Source organism: Molossus molossus, unplaced genomic scaffold, assembly GCF_014108415.1.
Source record: "Molossus molossus isolate mMolMol1 unplaced genomic scaffold, mMolMol1.p scaffold_m16_p_17, whole genome shotgun sequence".
Lineage (NCBI taxonomy): Eukaryota > Metazoa > Chordata > Mammalia > Chiroptera > Molossidae > Molossus > Molossus molossus.
Window position 1 is genome coordinate 32,737,140 of NW_023425352.1, and position 18,757 is coordinate 32,755,896.

Here is an 18,757-nt window from a genome sequence, read left to right on the forward strand (position 1 = left end):
GATTGAATTGGAATCCAGTAGCCAAAGAGATCTGGAGGAGAGAATTTCAGGCAACAGAAACAGCAGATGCAAAGGGATAATCATTTGAGGAACTGAAAGTCTGCTTTGTAGAGGGAGCTCAGGGAATCCAGGATGAGACAGAAAAGGTAGGCAGGGACCAGATCACCTACGCTTCTTTCTATCTTCACATATAAGGTCAGGGAAGCAGAGATAATGAAAAGATTTAGGGTTTAGCCCTAGCTTTGCTCTTAATAACCTTAGTTTGCTCCCCTTGTTTGAAATGGTGAACTAGTAATAACAATGTAATAAGAATAATGACCTCTTTTGAGCATTTACTGTGACATTGTACCAGGAACTTTCATGTAGATTCAAAAAACTGAGACCTCCGGGATTACATACCTTTGGGGAGGTCCTTAGCACCCAAATTTGTCCTGCCTACTGAGCATGCCCAGTCCTGTTTCATATGGCCAGGTGTGTTAACTTTAGTAATGCTTTTCTCTGTGTTGGTTAGTGGCTAAATTGAAATTTGAACCCAGTTTTGAATTCCAAGCTTATGGTGTTGACCACCATTTAATGCTGATGCTACCCTACCTTCTAAAAACGCAGGCAACTCCTTAACTCCATAAATAGCATGACATTGTTTCTTAAAGTCCTTTCTGGGTGAGGAAAGTGCTTTTTATAGCTGAGACTGCTTCTGTTTACTTGGTCTCTTCCAGCACTAGTTAATCCTGGCTACAGCTGTGTCCTTCACTGTCCTTACACTGTATTCCTAGGTTTCCTCCCTGCAAAAGACAACTCCACGAGACCACGTGGTGCTTGTGTCTGTGCCGCCAAAGAAATTTCACTCCTCTCCCTCTCCAAATCAGCCTACCTTTCTAAAAATAATCGTTCTCCTCCCTCTCCGCAGGCCTGTAAGTAGTTTGGTCACTTAACTAAACACAGGCACACTCACAAAGGTTTCAAGGAGGAGGGAACAACGTGAATGACCTTGCAAAGGTATCTAGTCCACTGGGGGCAGGATTAGCAAGCCTGAAACCACTACAAACATTTAACGTCTTTTCTGTGCATTCCTCCGGAAGCTGCTCTCTCCTCTTGCACCCGTCTCGCCGTCTCCTCTCGGCTCGCTCAGACATACAAAGCCCAACCCGCCCATCTCTTCTTTGCAAACCCAGAGAACTTCAGTCCCCATGTTGAAAGTCGTCGGTGGCGGTGGCGGTCAGGACTGGGCATGCTCAGTAGCGGGGACAGGTCTGGGAAGCGAGGAAGCAGCGTTTGAAGTCCAGCAGCCGGGGGATCTGGAGGAGGCGGGCTGCAGGGGCCCCAGCTGGGGGTGCGCTGGGATCCTGGATCCCGCGCCCAGGGTGGGCATGCTTCAGGCGGGCGCAGCAGAGCCCGCGCGAGAGGGACAGGACGTGGAGGAGCTGGGGGAGCGGGTGGGAGGAGGGGAGGAGCGCCCGGCTCACCATCCCCCGGCGCCGACTCTGCAGCTGCCGAATCGGAAGCCGCAGGGAGGATCCGGGGAAATAAAGACGTCCGAGAATGACCTCCAGCGAGGCCGCCTGAGGCGGGGCGCGCGCTCTGCCCCACCAGCCTCCGGCATGGGCGACCACAGCCGACAGCCAGAGTGCTCGGCCCCAGACGTCCCGGGGGCCCCCGCAGGCACCGGAGCCGCTGCGGTGAACGGGCTGCTGCACAACGGCTTCCACCCACCGCCGGTCCAGCAGCCGCCGCGCCTCTGCAGCCGGGGCCCTGCGGGCGGCAGCGACGCTGCGCCCCCGCGCCTGCCGCTCCTGCCGGAGCTCCAGCCCCAGCCGCCGCCCCCTCTACACGACTCCCCGGCCAAGAAATGCCGCCTACGGAGGAAGATGGACTCGGGGAAGAAGAACAGGCCGCGTAAGTCTGCTGGGAGGGGAGCGCAGCAGGATCGAGGCAGGCGCAGCAGTGCGCGGGGCCAGGCACCCGGGGACAGCGGGGCGCGCCCCGTGCGCTCCAGCGCTCGCCGTCGGGGATACTGCTCCGAGGGGATGCCCGCAACTGATTTTTTCTCAAGGGGCGCTAAGTACTAAAGCTCTCTTTCTGAGCCCGAGCCTTTGCCTTTGCCTACTTCCATCTGTAGAACGGGCCGATTGAACACCGTGCCTCAAATGCTCCTTAGGTCACGGCTCTATGGAAGGCAAAGGCACTGCCTGGCTTTCTAATTTGTCGGTGGAAAATGCATGTGTGTGAACATTTGATGGGGTCCAGGGGTAAGGGTAGAGCTAGAGGGACTGTCGGAGCTCCCCCTTCTCTTTTCAGAGCTCATCTTTCTGGGGTTGGCGCTCCAGCAGCCAGCTTGCCCTTTGAATTGTAAAGTAGCAGCCAGCACTTTGGGTCTATTGGTGAGCTCAAGATCTGGAGGCGTGGAGTTTGACAACCTCCAAATCACAGCCTATTAAACGCTGTTTCTTCGCAGCCAATGAAAGGACCTGTTGGGCCAGACACACCCACTGATACCATGTGGGCCGGAACTATGTGGACCAATGAGAATTGGAGGTGGATTTTTTTTTTTTTTGGAAGGGGGAGTGTAGGGAGGTAGAGTTGAGGGTTTCTAATGCTAATTAATGCACAGTGCAGAAAGCTGAAATGTATTATTTCACAATCTAAAGCTTGTAGATGTAATGTTAGTTTGCAAAGTACCTTCCCAGCAGGGCGTTCTGGAATGTAAATTTGTAGGTCGAGTTTAGAACTGGTTTTTCCTTTTTGAGCCGAACCTCATTCAACTAGTTACCTCTTTCTGGGTGTCCTTAATGAAGCTTAAAAATGGCAAAAAGCAAAGTAAGTAGAATGTATGCTAATAAGTGATTGCATTAAAACATGCACCTTTTGCATTAGGTTATTCTTTTGATGCAGGGAAATGGTTAGATAAGTTTTGGATTTGTCTGTAAAAGTGTGATATTTGGCAAACAGCTTCAGTTTCTTCTGTTTCTCTCTGTTTATCAATTTACACTCTTAGCTTTTCTGCATTCAATTAAAGTCTCTGAGACTTTGGAAAGTATTTTATCCTGATTGGGGAATGTGGTGACTGATACTGTGTTTTGTAGGTCTGAAATGTTGAAAGTTGAGATCTTGTCTGGAATTTTGAAGCTACACAGCAGATTTGATTATGGTTGTAAGGAAGACATCTAGCACCTGAATTTGTATTTACTTGTGTTATTGAGACTTTTTAGAAAATGACTTTATTTATGTATTTAATATTGATTACTTTCGATTTGTTAACTTGTTTTACTTTTTTTGAAACCACATTTTAGTTGTTTCTGTGATCCATATTAGCCAAATTGTATGAGAGTTTGCAATATAAATAGCTAAAATATAATGAAAGGGTGTATTGCGTTTTTGTTTAGTATTGCTAGCTTGAATGGTCCATGTTTAATTAAGGGTATAACATGTCTTAAAATAATTTTGAGGAATTGAAAATGCACTTTTTGTTGTTGAAAGTATTACAGAAGTCCCTCTTTTTTCCCCATCAACCCTTTCCTTTCCACTCCCACCCCTCTCCTCCTGCCTTCCCCAGCCTAATGTTCACGTGGATTGGTTGTGCATATATGCATATAAGTTCTTTGGTTTATCTCTTCCCAATCCTCTCACCCCCCATCCCTCTGAGGTTTTCAGTCTGTTCCCTACTACCATGATTCTGGATCTCTTGGTTGACAGTTTATTTTGTTCATTATGTTCCATAAATAAGTGAGATCATGTGGTACTTGTCTTTCTCTGATTCGCTTATTTCACTTAGCATAATACTCTCCAGATCCCTCATGTCCTCTCAAAGGGTAAGAGTTCTCTTTCTTACAGCTGCATAGTATTCCATTGTGTAAATGTACCACATATTTTTTATCCACTCATCTACTGTGAAAATGCATTCTTAATAATGGCTTGGAGGCAGACTAAAAATACCCTTGAACCTTGACTTGTAATTGCAAGCACCCAGGAATTACTGTTTCAGAATACAAGAAAATATAACTTTATGCGTGGGTGTTTTGTGTCAGAAAACAAAGTGGTTTGTATTTTTTGCAATAAAAATTTTTTAAGTTATTTTAAATGTAGTGACCATGATACTTACTTACAAATGTGTAAAAAGGATTAGTCAAAATTGACTTCATTATCCTACCATGTTTTTTTCCCTCAGATTTGAACAAACATTTGTGAAATAAATTTTATGTGTTCTGAGTCACATATGCTGTGTTCACCACCCAAATCTCTTAGTTAAAACTAGGCTTAATTTAGTATCTTTACATATTGCCTATTATCATTCAGGTATCTTTTTATAAAAGGTATTGCTTGATCAGTTGCTATTTAGGTACTCTGAGATGAATCTACTTAGAGTTAAACATATCCCTATTTTCTTGTGCCTGATAGATTTTCTGTGAGCAGTTATTACAAAGAGTATTTAAGTGCTTTAAATTAAATTTAAGAGTATGTCAGTGGTGGAAACATCAAAGCTGGACAAATAATTTCTACTTACCAGTTACAACATCAGATACCTACTTCTGTCCAAACAAGAGGTATGTTACGATAGTAGTCAGATTATTACTTCTCAGGTAGGCACCTGGAATGCATGTGTGGGTAGGCGTGTTTCTCTTTGGTAATATTTTGGCTAGAATACAATAATACATTAAAATGCTAATGTTTAAAAACCATAAATGGAATAAAATAGGCAATTCAGTAATTTTCGATTATTTTAAAAATTTAAATCTGAGCCCTCGGTGCAGGGACTATTCATAATCTTGTAATCTAAAAATCAGACCAGTGGCAGATTGATTTTGTTAATCCTTGAAAGGGGAATATTGTTCATTGTTTTCATCACCGTACCCTACCATATCCTTGTAAAATTTCCAGGACTGCTCCTCAAGCTTCCTTGACTACTTTACCTGCCTCTGCTACTTAGCAGCTGACTGTGGGACACCAAGTTACTACCACTCAGTTTGAAATGTTAGACTTGGCTAGGTGATCTCCACATCTTGTTTCTTGTACCTTCAAAATTCTATAATACTTTGGAGCTGACTTATGTGCTGTTGTCCACTCTGCCACATACATGACTTAGTATTTAATTATGCATTCTTTTGCTTTGTGCCAGTTATTTTACGTTATTTGCCTTCTCTCCCCAATTAAGTCGAAGACTGATTTTATTTATCTTTGTCTTATTCCTTGCTCATGAATATTGATTGATTGTCACAGAAAAAGGTATTAATTAGTGGCATCACCACCTCATAGAGGTAGCTGTTTCCATACCTGTGGCAGTCTTTGGCAAAGTCCTTCAGTGGAGTTTCCATAAGGTATCAATAGGGAGATTCATTTGGTCTGTCCCTGGGTGCTCTGATTGTTTGATGCATATATAAATAGCACTTATGGAGTCAGCTCACTTTTCAAATATTTTGAAACTAGTGATAATTATAATAAGATGCAGTGAGTGCCTAATGCAGTGTTGTAAATGGTGTAGTCATTCAAACCCCAGAGGGCCTGAGTTTGAATTGCAGCTGGATGACCAGGAGCCAGTTATTTAACTTCTGTGCTTCACTTTTAGTTTCGGTAGGATGGAGATAATCATACCACCTCATCCAGTTGATGTGAGGATTAAATGAGATAATATATATGAAGAACTTAGATTCCTTCTTGACACATAGCAGTTATTCAGTGAATGCCAGCTATCTTTACCCCCATACAGAATACCCCCCCACCATTAATCCATAGGACAAGACAATTGAAGGCCTAGAGTAAGAAAGACCACCAAGTTTTGTTTGATTAGATGTAACACTCCTAGTCCTATAATTACCTTATTTTACTCTCCCCCTTCAAGTGGATGCTACAAAAATACACCAAAAAAAGCAGGAAAAAGTACCCATAGTCCCATCACTCAAAGAAAACATCAGCTTAAAATGTGCAGTATTTTAAAGGTAGTACTAACATAACATTTTGATTACTTTTTTATTTAAAAATTTTTAGCATGAGCATTTTCGTAGAGTTTTAAAACGTCATCTTTAATGTGTGTATCATTTTCTCAATATTCTATTATATGAGTAGACCATAATTTACTTAACCTGTTGCATAGCTTTAGGCTGCAGCTAGGTCTCTAGGTCACTAGTGCTGCAGCGCTGCTTTTGTACATACTTTTTGTACCCAATATGTTATTTTCAATGAAATTTGTTAATCTGTATGTACTTTTTGGAGGAGGAACAGAAATGACAAAGTAGTATATAGATGTTGCCTTATAATCCTGGATATTTTAGACCCCAAGGGCCTCCTAGATAAGCTACACTGGAGGAGAGAGGAGATAATTTTAAAGGAGATAATTGTTTGAGTCACTGAACAACTATGCGACAGAAAGGCAAATATTTAAGCGTCATCAGAAGGCTGGAGGACATGAGCTGCCTTCCCCATTCCCAGAGTGTTGTAACTGGTAGGAATGAGTACTGGATCAGTGTGGTGGCCTCCTGTGGGGGAAGTTCTAGCTTTTCAGATCATCCAGATAGAACACTAGCACAAAGTAGGTGAGAGTTTATTATGCACATAACGTGCTTGTAGTACAAACAGAATAAACCCAGATCTGTTAACAGTTTTAGTTCGCCACTGTTGTGAAAATACAAGGCTTCAGTATTCTAAATATCGGGATACTTAGTTTTGGCGCTTGGGCTTTCTACTACCTCTGAATCAAGCTAATTAGGAAAAAAAAAAAAAAACAGGATAAAAGATACATGGATGGAATTTTTTGGTTGAATCTGCATCAAGTATGGACACATGTGCATTTAAAAAATATAATCAGTAATTCCAGATGGATGTGAAGCAAAGTTAAGAACAAAAGAGCGAAATAGAAAGCAAAAGCACACTCTAGCATTGTTACCTTCTTGGATGTGGTCAGATTCCCAAGTTTGTCGGTGAAGTTCTGACCTGTACAGTGCACTTTTGAACTGAAGATTAAGAACTAAAGGCCCAAGCAGCCATTGTCCTCGAGGTAAAGTCAGGTATCAGGATCTAGTAGACATCAGAACACCACTTTCCCCCAAAGATCAATAAGTGGATTTCAACATTAATACAAAGCATATTTTGTTTGGCATAATAACCAATGATGGAAAGAGTGCTGTTAATTTTTAACATGTGGGACATTAAACAAGTCAATAAAGCAAACTCCATTCTGGTTTTGGAGACAGAATTAGTAGGGAAACAAAGGAGTGCTGGTTTCAATTGATAGGTTTTTGGTTTTCGTGTGTGTGTGTGTGTGTGAGATAGCATGCCTTTGAATTATGTGTGTGTTTTAGTTTGTTTTTTTTATCCTCACCCGAGGACTTTTTTCCATTTTTGTTCAGTTAGAGTGAGAGGAAGGGAGAGAGAGAGAAACGTCGACGTGAAAGGGACACATCGAGTGGCTGCCTCCTGCACGACCCCAACCAGGGCCGGGGACAAACTGCAACCACGTTACATGCCCTTAGCGGGAACCAAACCTGGGTCTCTCTGAACCACGCCCGGGCTGATGCTCTAATCGCTGAGCCAAAATGGCCGGGGCGAGTGTGTGTGTGTTTTTTAACTTTTTTTTGTGTGTGTGTGTGTGTGGTACGTGCCCCTAGCGGGAACTGAACCCTGGACTCTCTGGTCCACAGATCAATGCTCAACCGCTGAGCCAAACTGGCCAGGGCAAAAGATTCTTTTTTTTTTTTTTTTTTTTAATCCTGACCCGAGGACACTTTTACATTTCTTGTTCAGATAGAGCAGGAGAGAGAGAGAGAGAGAGAGAGAGAAACATCGACGTGAAGGGACACATCGAGTGGCTGCCACCTGCACGACCAACCAGGGCCGTGGACAAACTGCAACCGAGGTTCATGCCCTTAGCGGGAACCGAACCCGGGTCTCTCCGGACGCAGGCCGACATTCTAACCGCTGAGCCAAACCGGCCAGGGCTGTTTTAATACCAACCAATCACCATGAAAATAAAAATAAATCAAGGTTTGACTTATGTTATATTTAATTTGTGCTTCAGCCTTCATATGTAAGCCAGTATTCACCCTACGATGACAGTATTCTGAATCAGATATGGAAACTGTTCTGTGTCCCTGGTGTAGCACACGGAATTTCTAAGTAGAACTTTTCTCTAGATCGTGCAGGTCTCAAGCTTGGTATCTCATTAATTAATTTACGACATCTTTTAGACGCTTAGAGTTGGCTAATTGTGTGAGAGTGTGTGTGTGTGTGTGTGTGCGCATGTGCGTGCGCGCTTCTCCTTGGAAATATATTGGAAAGAAGGAGATGATTCAAAGGGTTAAGTGAAATGTTATTTTTAGAGGCGTTTCCATCAAAATGATCTGGAGCTCCACAAATGTCTTTATAGTTTGGAAGGAAGATAGAAAAACTTATGACAATAGTGGGTACCTACAGTAATTGGTTGACTGAGTCAGTAGAGTAGCTATTATTGATCAACAGCTCGGTGCCTGTTCCTTTTGTATTTTTACAAAAGCACACACTGACCACTCCCCCTCTGCATTTGACAGATGACTGTCAAATGCAGAGGGGGAGTGGTGGGAGGCTCAGAGAAGAGACGACATTGCCTTAAACCTGTAGTCAGTGAGTGGCAAGGTGAAAATTCAAAGCCAAGTCTAACTCCATTGCCAGGTAGCTGACATCCTTTTCTGCCACAGTGAAATACATAAATATTATGTATTTATGTTGGGAGAAAGAAGTATGTTCTGTAAAACTTTCAGAAACAATAAGTGTGTGCAATTTTTACACTTTTGGCAAAAACCACATTTATATGTTTATGGAAGTAACAGTGGCATCAGACACTCCAACACCCTGTGAGATACAACACACTGTAGATTGAATGCTCTGTCCCCCCCAGAATTCATATATTAAATCCTAACCGCAAAGTGATGGCATTAAGAGGTGATTATTCAGGTGATTATTCATGATGTCTGAATCCTTATGATTGGCATTAGTGCCCTTATACAAGGACCCTGGAGAGCTAGCCAGGCCCCTTCTGCCACATGAGGTTGCGGCAAAAAGACAGCTGATCAGACACTGAATCTGCCAGCGACTGGTCTTGGATTCCAGCACTGCGAGAAACAGATTTCCGTAGTTTCTGATCCCAGCACTGTGAGATGTAGTTTCTGTTGTTTGCCAGCTACCCACGGTATTTCAGTCACAGCAGTCTGAGTGGAGTGAGACGGGCACTGTCATGATCCGCCTTTGCAGGTGAAGAAACTGAGGGAGAGCTCAGGCACTTGGACTGTCTGAATGAGAATTTTGACTGTTGGGCCACGGCACCAGACCAAGGGTTCTAGTGCGTTCCCAGGAAGTGTGGGCAGTTTCTGGAGTGGAAACTTCCAGCCCTTTGGGAGCCACCAGACCTGGATTCAGATCCTCATTTTACTAGTTATTAATAGTGTGAAATTCTTACTTTTTAGAAGCTTGCTTGCTGAATAGAGATAATGGTACGTTTTTTGTTTTGTTTTGTTTTGTTTTAATCAGTTGTGAGGACCAAATGTAGAAAGCATAAATAAAGTGTATGGTAGAATGCCTGGACCCTGGTATGTGCATAGTAAATGATATTTTACTATTAATATTAGCTACTATTAATAAAGGGCATTTAATATTAATGTTACTGCTCTTAGGCACAAAGTCTTTTTTATGTTTTTAGAGGAAGGGTGGGGAAGAAGGGAGAGAGAGAAACATTGATTTGTTGTTCTACTTATTTATGCATTCATTGGTTGATTCCTGTATGTGTCCTGACTGGGGATCAAACCCGCAACCTCGGCATATTGGGACTGCATCCTAACCGACTGTGCTACCTGGCCAGGGTGGCTCAGAGGCTTTTAAAACTTTCTGAAATCTCAGGATTTCCATGAACTCATCTTGTTCCAGCTGAGAGCCTTTTTGAGACTGGGTTTCAGGGTATCCTCCAACTTGAGCTGACATCACCTGAATGGAAGCTCCCCTAATTCCCTCTGACATTTTAGAAGGACACCCGACCTGTGTCACAAGTCTTGACCTCATTGTCACTCTCACAGATTGCCCCATTACGGCTGCTGAGACCCGGTACAGCACACCCTGCGTGAGAGTGATGCTGGCAACTTTGTAAGAAGAATGTGTAAGACAGACCATAGTAAGGACAGTAACATTTTTAAAAATAAATTTTAATTTCTGATAAAAAAAAAAAAAAGGAATGTGTAATTTACATTACTGCTGACCTAGTGTCAGGACAGAGTGCCTTTTAATAAAGTAAGTGTCTTCCTTTGATCTCTACTGTTTGATATCTCAGGCCTTGAGAGAGGCCGATATGCATGAAAGAGATGAGAAGGATGAAGAAGGGGAGCACTTTCCTTTACAAAAGCTGCACAAATTGAACAGGGGCTTCAGAATTCGGAACTGGATCGGAACTGTTGCATCCAGCTCTTGGACCTTTGTTTTAACTCACAGCCCAGCAAGCTTCCTCTAGCAGATGAGGACACAGATATTTCTGGGTACCCGTTGCCTTCGAGACCAGCACATGAACCTTCTGGTGTGCCTGACTTTGACCCTTTGCTGAATCTGAGGCCACAGGGACATTAGATAGTAGCTCAGGACAGTCTGAACCTTCGTGAGCCTCTGTGACCTGTGGCCCGCCTGGACAGTGCCAGTTACTAGGAACCCGCTGGGGCTTCTGGACAAACAATTCCTGTATAGCCTGAGGTAGGCTGTCCAGGAGCGAAAGAGGTGGGGATGAACTTAGTTAACCTCAAGCAGGATGTAAGCAGGGTGGTGAGGCTTCCAGCAAAACATAAGCAATCAGTAAAGTATTATCAGTTAGCTATTATCATGGCTGATGGTATTAGGTGTCCTTCTATATAGTAAGTCAAAATCTACCTCGTCATAATCTTTACCCTGTGTTTCTTGACAGTATAGTATATCTAATCTGTCTTCCACATGACAGCTCATTAGATATTTAAAGACCATTGTTTCACCTGGCCTGTGTGGCTCAGTGGATTGAGTGTTGTCCCATGGACTGAGAGGTCCCGGTTTGATTCCCGTTCAGGGCACATGCCCGGGTTGCAGGCTGGATTCCCGGTGGGGGGCAAGCAGGAGGCAGCTGATCCATATATCTCTCTCACATCGAGGTTTCTCTCTCTCTCTCTCTTTCCCTCTCAAAAATCAATTAAAAAATAAAATGAAGACAGTTGTTTCATCTTGACTGTTTCTTGGGGTTCTACGCTCTGAAGAACCAAACCCTCACCTTCCAGACTTCATCACCCATGAGATTCAGAGTGGGTTATGTTGGGGTGTCAGAAAGTATTAAAGCTCACACTGGAAGATGGCTTCTTGGGGTTGTCATACAGGGATCAGGCAAGTGTTGACCTGCGTGGCCTTGAGCACTGAGATTTAATAACCCCTGTGGGCCCCACTGGGGCAAAGCAGTGTTTATTCCTTTGGGCCAGGCACTGTGCTGAGCTCTGGATGACACACTCGGTTTCCTGTGGTTCTGAGCTGGAGTGCAGCCTGAAGCCAGCTGCCTGGCTTGATTTTACTCAGATGCTGTGGAAGTTGTCAACATAAGAAACATTCAAACCTGTGAAGAATTTTTATGAGTTTGTTTGAGCCCAAACTGTTCACAGTTGCAGGAAGCAAAAATCTCAACCTATTGAGGTAATACTCTGGAGAATGGCAGTTTTGCACCTTATCTTATACATTACAATCAAAAGAGGAGCTGGAAGAGGTGATAGATTAGGGAAGCTGGAGAAAGCAAATGAGGGGAACCTCTGGGGTTGGAAAAAAAAGTAAGATAGACGTCATGTGCTTCTCTTACATAGGTGGGCACTGGAAAGTTACAATTAACTTATAATAACAATGGGGATTTGTGGTCTCCTCCCTAGTGTATTGGTGTGCCCTGAAGGGTCTGCAAAAAGGGAGGCCACCCTGACATTCCAAAGGTCTGTTCTCATAGATACAAAAAGTCAATAGGCTCAATTAAAGTGAAAGTTAACCTTTGTCAGGGAAGATTTTGGCAGAGCATGCCTGCCCACCATAAATTGCTTTACTGTAAAAAGTTTTAATTTCAGACCATCCTTTGTGGTTATTTTAGGTCTGAGTTTACAAGGATGCCACAAAGGCCGCCTCGGAGCTGCTCAGGTTAGCATGTGGCCTCTCTTCGTCTACAAGGTCCACAGGTCACTGTCTGGGGGTGTCCGAGTCAGCAGACTTGAACAGAGTTAAAGATGTTTACTATTTATGCTTCCCCAGCTGCCTATGTTTGATGAAAAATATCTAAAGAGATGCTGTATATTTAGGGGAAGGAAGGTACTATCGGTTAGGCCAAGGAGATACACCTTCTTTTTAAGGAAGGTTCTTACTATGAGGAAGTGGCCCAAATGTGATTTCTTCTTTGCGGTGAACACTTTTATTTTTATTTATTATTTATTTATTTTTAAATTTGTTTTTCTTTATTGATTTTATTTTATTTTATTTTATTTTTTTATTTTTTTTATCCTCACCCGAGGACATTTTTCCATTTTTTGTTCAGATAGAGCGGGAGGGAGAGAGAGGAAGAGAGAGAGAGAGAGAAACATCGATGTGAAGGGACACATCAAGTGGCTGCCACCCGCACGACCAACCAGGGCCGGGGACAAACTGCAACCGAGGTACGCGCCCTTAGCGGGAACCGAACCCGGGTCTCTCTGTACCGCAGGCCGACACTCCAACCGCTGAGCCAAACCGGCCAGGGCTTCTTTATTGATTTTAGATAGAGAGGAAAGGAGAGGGAGTGAGAGATAGATACATCCATGAGAGAGAACATCAATTGGCTGCCTCTTGCACGCCCCTGACTGGGGATTTGGCTCACAACCTGAGCATGTGACCTGACCAGAGTCGAACTGGCGACCTCCTGGTACATGGGTCAATGTTCAACCACTAAGCCACACCAGCTGGGCTGGGGTGAACACTTTTAAAGAATGGTAGGAATTAGCATGACCCCTGCACAAAGGATGACATACAAATTCATGAAGCGTTCCATAAAATTAAAAAAAAAAGAAAAGGAATGGTAGGAGGTTCCACAGGAGTCCCAGCCATATGCTGGAGTTGTCTTCTACAGGCTCTGGGAGCTGGTTGTGTACATTATTTCCCACCTGTGCAATCAGTGTCCTTGTATTCGTAGCTCCTCTGGCCATGGTGGGTGTATTTACCCAGTGAAGACTGGCCAGTGCTGAAAATTAGGGCTTTATTTCCAGAGAGCCAGTTGTTGAACATTTACACCACTCACTGGGATTCAGGTCACATGCCACTCAGAGAAAAGTCCCAGAGAGCATCAGTAATACACACTGAATTATTAAGGCGTTTGAGGCAGAGACTGGGAGGAACAGGTCGGCATGTCCTCTGCTAAGTAGGACGCTGTCACAAGACAAGCTAGGTGAGGGAGCCCCTTCTCAGGAAAGAAGGTATTCTACAAATATCTGAGGGTCCGCTATGGTAGAAGGGGAGACTTTTAGAATCACACGGTTATCTACCTCTCTGTCTCCCACTTCAACTCCTTCCTCAAATGTAGTTGGGCTCAGTGCTGAATTACCCAATAAGTAGAACAAGCAGGTGTTCGCGTGCCAGCAGCGTAGCAGGGGGACCAAGGAAAGGAGAAGGAAAGAATATACCACGTGTCCTCATGTCTTTATGACATATATGCAGGCAGTAAATTGTTAATCAAAGGGACATATTACCCTTATTTCATGAGTCACCGTTTTTGTTTTGAATGACTCGGATAATTTTGAGTTCCACGTTCATTACTTATGGGTTGGGAACACCAGCATTTTTTTCTTTAGGTGTAAATCTGGCCCCAGTTGATACAGGCACCTTTCTAATGTACTTATTGCTTCAGAAATGACAGGGTGGAGTTGCCAGAACAGCCTCAGTTCATGTTTCTGGTTCGGTCAGGCAGGTTGAAATTTGTCCCAGGCAAGAGGGAAAGGCGCTTGGTATGTTTGTTTCCATGAACAGGATCTGTGAGGCAAAAAAGTGATTTCCCCTCTTACCCATTTGAATTTTATTCCATTCATCCCCTCGCTGTCCTACATGAATATTTGGAGAGTGTCAAGACTTAAAAACAATCTTTTCAAAAGATTGTTTAGGAATATTTCAAAATTATATATTAAAAAGAAATAGAGCATAGAGTAGAACTAACTGCTAATTATTCATCACTCAGCTTCTGTAATTATCAACTCATGTTCAGTCTTAGTTTATCTGTTACTCGGGAACCTTCCCCTCCCAAACTAAATGCAAATCTCAGATATCATATCATTTCAATGGTAAATGTTTTCATATGTATTTCTAAAAGATGAGAGTTCTTTTACTTTTTAATATGTTTTTATTGATTTTTTAGGGAGAGAGAGAAATATCGATGTGAGAAACAACAGAAACATCGATTGGCTGCCTTCTGACTGATACTGTACAACCCTGGCATGTGCCCTGACCAGAAATGGAACCGAGGCCTCTCAGTCCATGGGACACGCTCAATCCACTGAACACCCACTGGATTGAGCCACACTGCTGGGCAAGATTAGAACTCTTTCAAAAAACATGACAAGTACTATGTTACTTGCTGAAAAAGTGAACAATGCATTATATATAGTTGAGATACTATAGTATTTTATGATACATAATTAGATAATAAATTGTTATCTAACAACAGTACAAATTGTTGCATTCTGTTTGTTGATAGATAGGTGATAATCTGATATTGTATGGCCTCTGAGGAGTCATTTGTTTGCCAGTACATGTTATCATTTGTTTTTAACCGTTTTCTTTTATGGTCTGAGATTTGAAACCTCATTCTTGGAATGAAATAGTCCTGTACCAAAAAAGGTACTTTGGGAATCACTCCCAAATAACTGGACTAGAAGTGGTTCGTATCTTCTTTGTAGGTTTTGTTCTGAGACTGAGAGATGAGGAACAGTATCAAAAGAATCCCACCCCTCTCTTTTCCCCTGAAGTTGTTAGTGGGAGCAGGCAAAGTGCCACCCACTCGGAAGACAATTAGGATTGTCTGGGCTCTGGCCTGAAAATATGGATTCAGGGTTGAACCTGGAATAAAGACAAATATCTGAATCTATTTAGTATCACTCTTGTTTGTCAAGCATTCTTGGATATTGGACCAGTTAAACTCTGGTGGATTCTGACCTGTATAACTGCAAGAACTGGTTTATGTTCATCAGTTTCATGACTTTTTCAGTTTTGTGCAAAATGGGCATCACATGCATTTTAAACACCTGCCTTATTTGACAGAATAAAGAGTATCATTTAATATTTCCGAATAAGACAGGGATAACAGTAATACCAGTTTTATACAAGATTGTATAAGTAAAGGTGTACAAAGTGTTTGGGTTTGCCCTTTTGTTTTTCAGTCAATGAATATTTGTTACACATCAGCTATATACAGGATGGGACTTTCTTATTTAAAAATATTTTTGTCTATTTAAAAGCTGTAATTAAAAAGCATGAAGGCCTGGCCGGTGTGGCTCAGTGGTTGAGCATCGACCCATGCAACAAGAGTTGGCTGGTTTGATTCACGGTCAGGACACATGCCCAGGTTGTGAGCTAAATCCCCAGTGGGGGGCATGCAGGAGGCGACCAATTGATGTTCTCTCTCATTGATGTTTCTATCTCTCGCTCCCTCTCCTTTCCTCTCTCTCTAAAAATCAATCAATAAAAATAAATAAATAAAAAGCTTGTGGGAGCCCAGCTGGAGTGGCTCAGTGATTGAGGGTTTACCCCTACACTAGGATGTAGCTGGTGCAATTCCTGATAAGGGCACATGCCCAGGTTGCAGGCCAATCCTCAGTGCGGGGTGTGTGGGAGGCAGCTAATTGATGTTCTCTCATTGATATTTCTAGCTCTCTCTCTCTCTCTCTCTCTCTCTCCCTTCTTCTCTTCTAAAATCAATAAAGAAAAATATTCTTTAAAAAAAGCATGAAGGAGGAGGGAGACCACCTAACTAATGGGGTGGGTTTCTTAACCTCTCTGAGCCTTAGTTTCTTTTTTTTATCCTCACCCGAGGACATTTTTTCCATTTTTTTTTGTTCAGATAGAGTGGGAGGGAGAGAGAGAGAGAGAAACATCGACGCGAAAGGGACACATCGAGTGGCTGCCAACTGCACGATCCAACCAGGGCCGGGGACAAACTGCAACCGAGGTACGCGCCCTTAGCGGGAACCGAACCCGGGTCCCTCAGGACCACAGGCCAACGCTCTAACCACTAAGCCAAACCGGCCAGGGTAGGCTTAGTTTCCTTACCTGTAAAATGGGCATACTTTTAGTGCCTGCCTACCTCACTGGGTTTGAGAATTAAGTTAAATATTTTATGTAAAGCTCTTAGCACAGCACTCGGCAGATGGTAAGCCCTTAATGTTAGTTGGTACAATGCTGCTGCTGCGTTAACTCATTATTTATAGACATTGGAATAAGCTTCTCAGTTCTTATAAACAGACGAGTTTGTAACTCTGGAGTCTTTTAAAAAGTTTGGCCTGTGCATATATGTCCACACAAAATGGCACGAGCCAGTACACCACTTGAGCCCGCACGTACCAAGCTTGGTTACATTTTAGGCAAGGCTCAGGCATATTTGCTTGGCAAATGCTCTCACTCAGGCCTAGGTCAGTTATGTAATAACGAGTAAATGGTCAACCTGCCAGGTCCTGGTAGTGCTGTTTTTAGAGTATGAACACTTATGATAAAGTGTAGATGCTATTAGTTTGATCTTTGTATTACAAGCAAAGCGAGTTGTTAGATATTTTTAGTATTCAGCTTTTTTTTTTTTTTTGAAGAATTCTATATCCTTCTTCTATTCTTTTTTTTTTTTTTTATCCTCTGTGAGGACATTTTTCCATTTTTTGTTCAGGTAGAGTGGGAGGGAGAGAGAGGAACAGAGAGAGAGAGAAACATCGATGTGAAGGGACACATTGAGTGGCTGCCACCCGCACGACCAACCAGGGCCGGGGACAAACTGCAACCGAAGTACATGCCCTTAGCGGGAACCGAACCCGGGTCTCTCCGGACCGCAGGCCGACGCTCTAACCGCTGAGCCAAACCGGCCAGGGCAGTATTCCGCTTTTTGTGAAACATTTTTCGTGAATCTTTTCAAGCGCCTGAATCAGTTTTGATTCAAGAAGTCCTTGAGACCGCAAGGAAAGCTGTTTGGAAAGCCGTTAGGATGTGCACCTAGCTCTCTGAAGCAGGCCTTTCCCGCACCGTGTCATCCACAGTGCAGGAGCAGACCGGATGCTGGAGTCCTGGAGGCTGCCGCTGTCGTCTGTACAGGACCGTTTTCCAGCCTCTTGTTCATCAAGACAGCATCGTTCCCACTGACTTTACAGTCACTGTGCTTTTTTTTTTTTTTTTTTTTTTTTGGTAAAATAAACCAATGTAAATAAGATGCTTTTTATCTTTCATATGTGAGGTCCAGAGGTCCAGAGTTAAGATGTAATAGAATAAAAAAGTTCCAATGCTGAAGAGTTTGAAAAAAATCTCACCTTAATGATATAGAAGGGCACTATGTCCCTGAACTAAATGGTGCCAGATAAATAAAATATTTTAAAGTTCATATGTATATATTTAAAAAGTTTTTTCTTTATTGATTTTAGAGAGGGAGATAGATAGAAATATTGATGAGAGAGAACATCGATGGATCGCCTTCTGCACACCCCCACTGGGGATGGGCCCACAACGTGGGCATGTACCCTGACTGGGAATCGAACCAGCAACCTCATGGTTCATGGGTTGATGCTCAACCTCTGAGGCACACTGAGCGGGTTCATGTGAATATTTTTAGGTTTTAATCTCTTTTCCCAGTGAGATGTTATATCTAGCTGTGCCTTGGATAAAGATTGTTTAAAAAATATATATACATTTTTTACTAATTACAGTCCTCATTTCTGGCAACTTGCAAGCAATAACTCAGAGGGTAACTGAGGACCTGGAAGGACGTAAAAACACTTCTGAGCAACCGAAATCAGTGTTGTAAAGTAGCTAACACTGGAGAGACTCGTGCATTTTACACTTGGAATACTTCCTGTGCTCTCTCTCAGTGTCTCACCAAAGTCACAGTGTCAACAGACTTAATTTTTCTGGTTTCTCTGCATTCGTTGCAGGTTCGGGATAGACAGACTGCAGTTACATTGACAGCAGCAAGATGAGCAGTTAGCCCGATAGCAGGACACAGAAGGCTGGAATAGAAACAAAAAAATACTTAAACCATAGCCGCCTAGGGTGCACAGGTCTTTCTGGTAGGCACAGGAACTGATTCTCATATGAGTCTGAATCATCAGAAAGAGCTAAAATTTTCTTTAAGAATATAGGAAAGTAGATCAGACATTTTAGAAATAGTTCCTTCAAAAACTGTTATAATTTGATATTTATATTTTAAATGTTAAGTTATCTATAAAATGAAGACCAGAGCTTTGAGTATGTATAAAATCTACTTTGTTGAGATATAACAATTATTTTATTTATAGAATAACAATGATTCTTTTTTAAAATTGATTTCAGAGAGAGGAAGGGAGAGAGACAGAGAGACACTGATAAGAGAGACAAACATTGATCTGTTGCTTCCCATGTATGCCCCAACTGGGGATCAAACCTGCCACCTTTTGGTGTATGGGACGATGCTCCAACCAACTGAGTCACATAAGCCAGGGCAAGATATAACATTTAAAGTGTATAGTTTAGCCCTGGCTGGTGTGGCTCTGTTGGTTGGGCCTCATCTTGAGCCCCGAAAGGTTACTGATTCAAT

The 18,757-nt window shown here is 42.8% G+C and overlaps 1 protein-coding gene across 1 annotated transcript in view; it reads left to right on the forward strand.

The window, feature by feature from the left end:
- The first annotated feature begins 969 nt into the window (after positions 1-969).
- Positions 970-18,757, forward strand: part of PANK1 (pantothenate kinase 1) — a 62,037-nt gene continuing 44,249 nt past the window's right edge. The window contains exon 1 of the mRNA XM_036265889.1: positions 970-1,893. Coding sequence (XP_036121782.1) covers positions 1,188-1,893 — 706 coding nt within the window. The 5' untranslated portion in view covers positions 970-1,187. The remainder of the gene's footprint in view (positions 1,894-18,757) is intronic.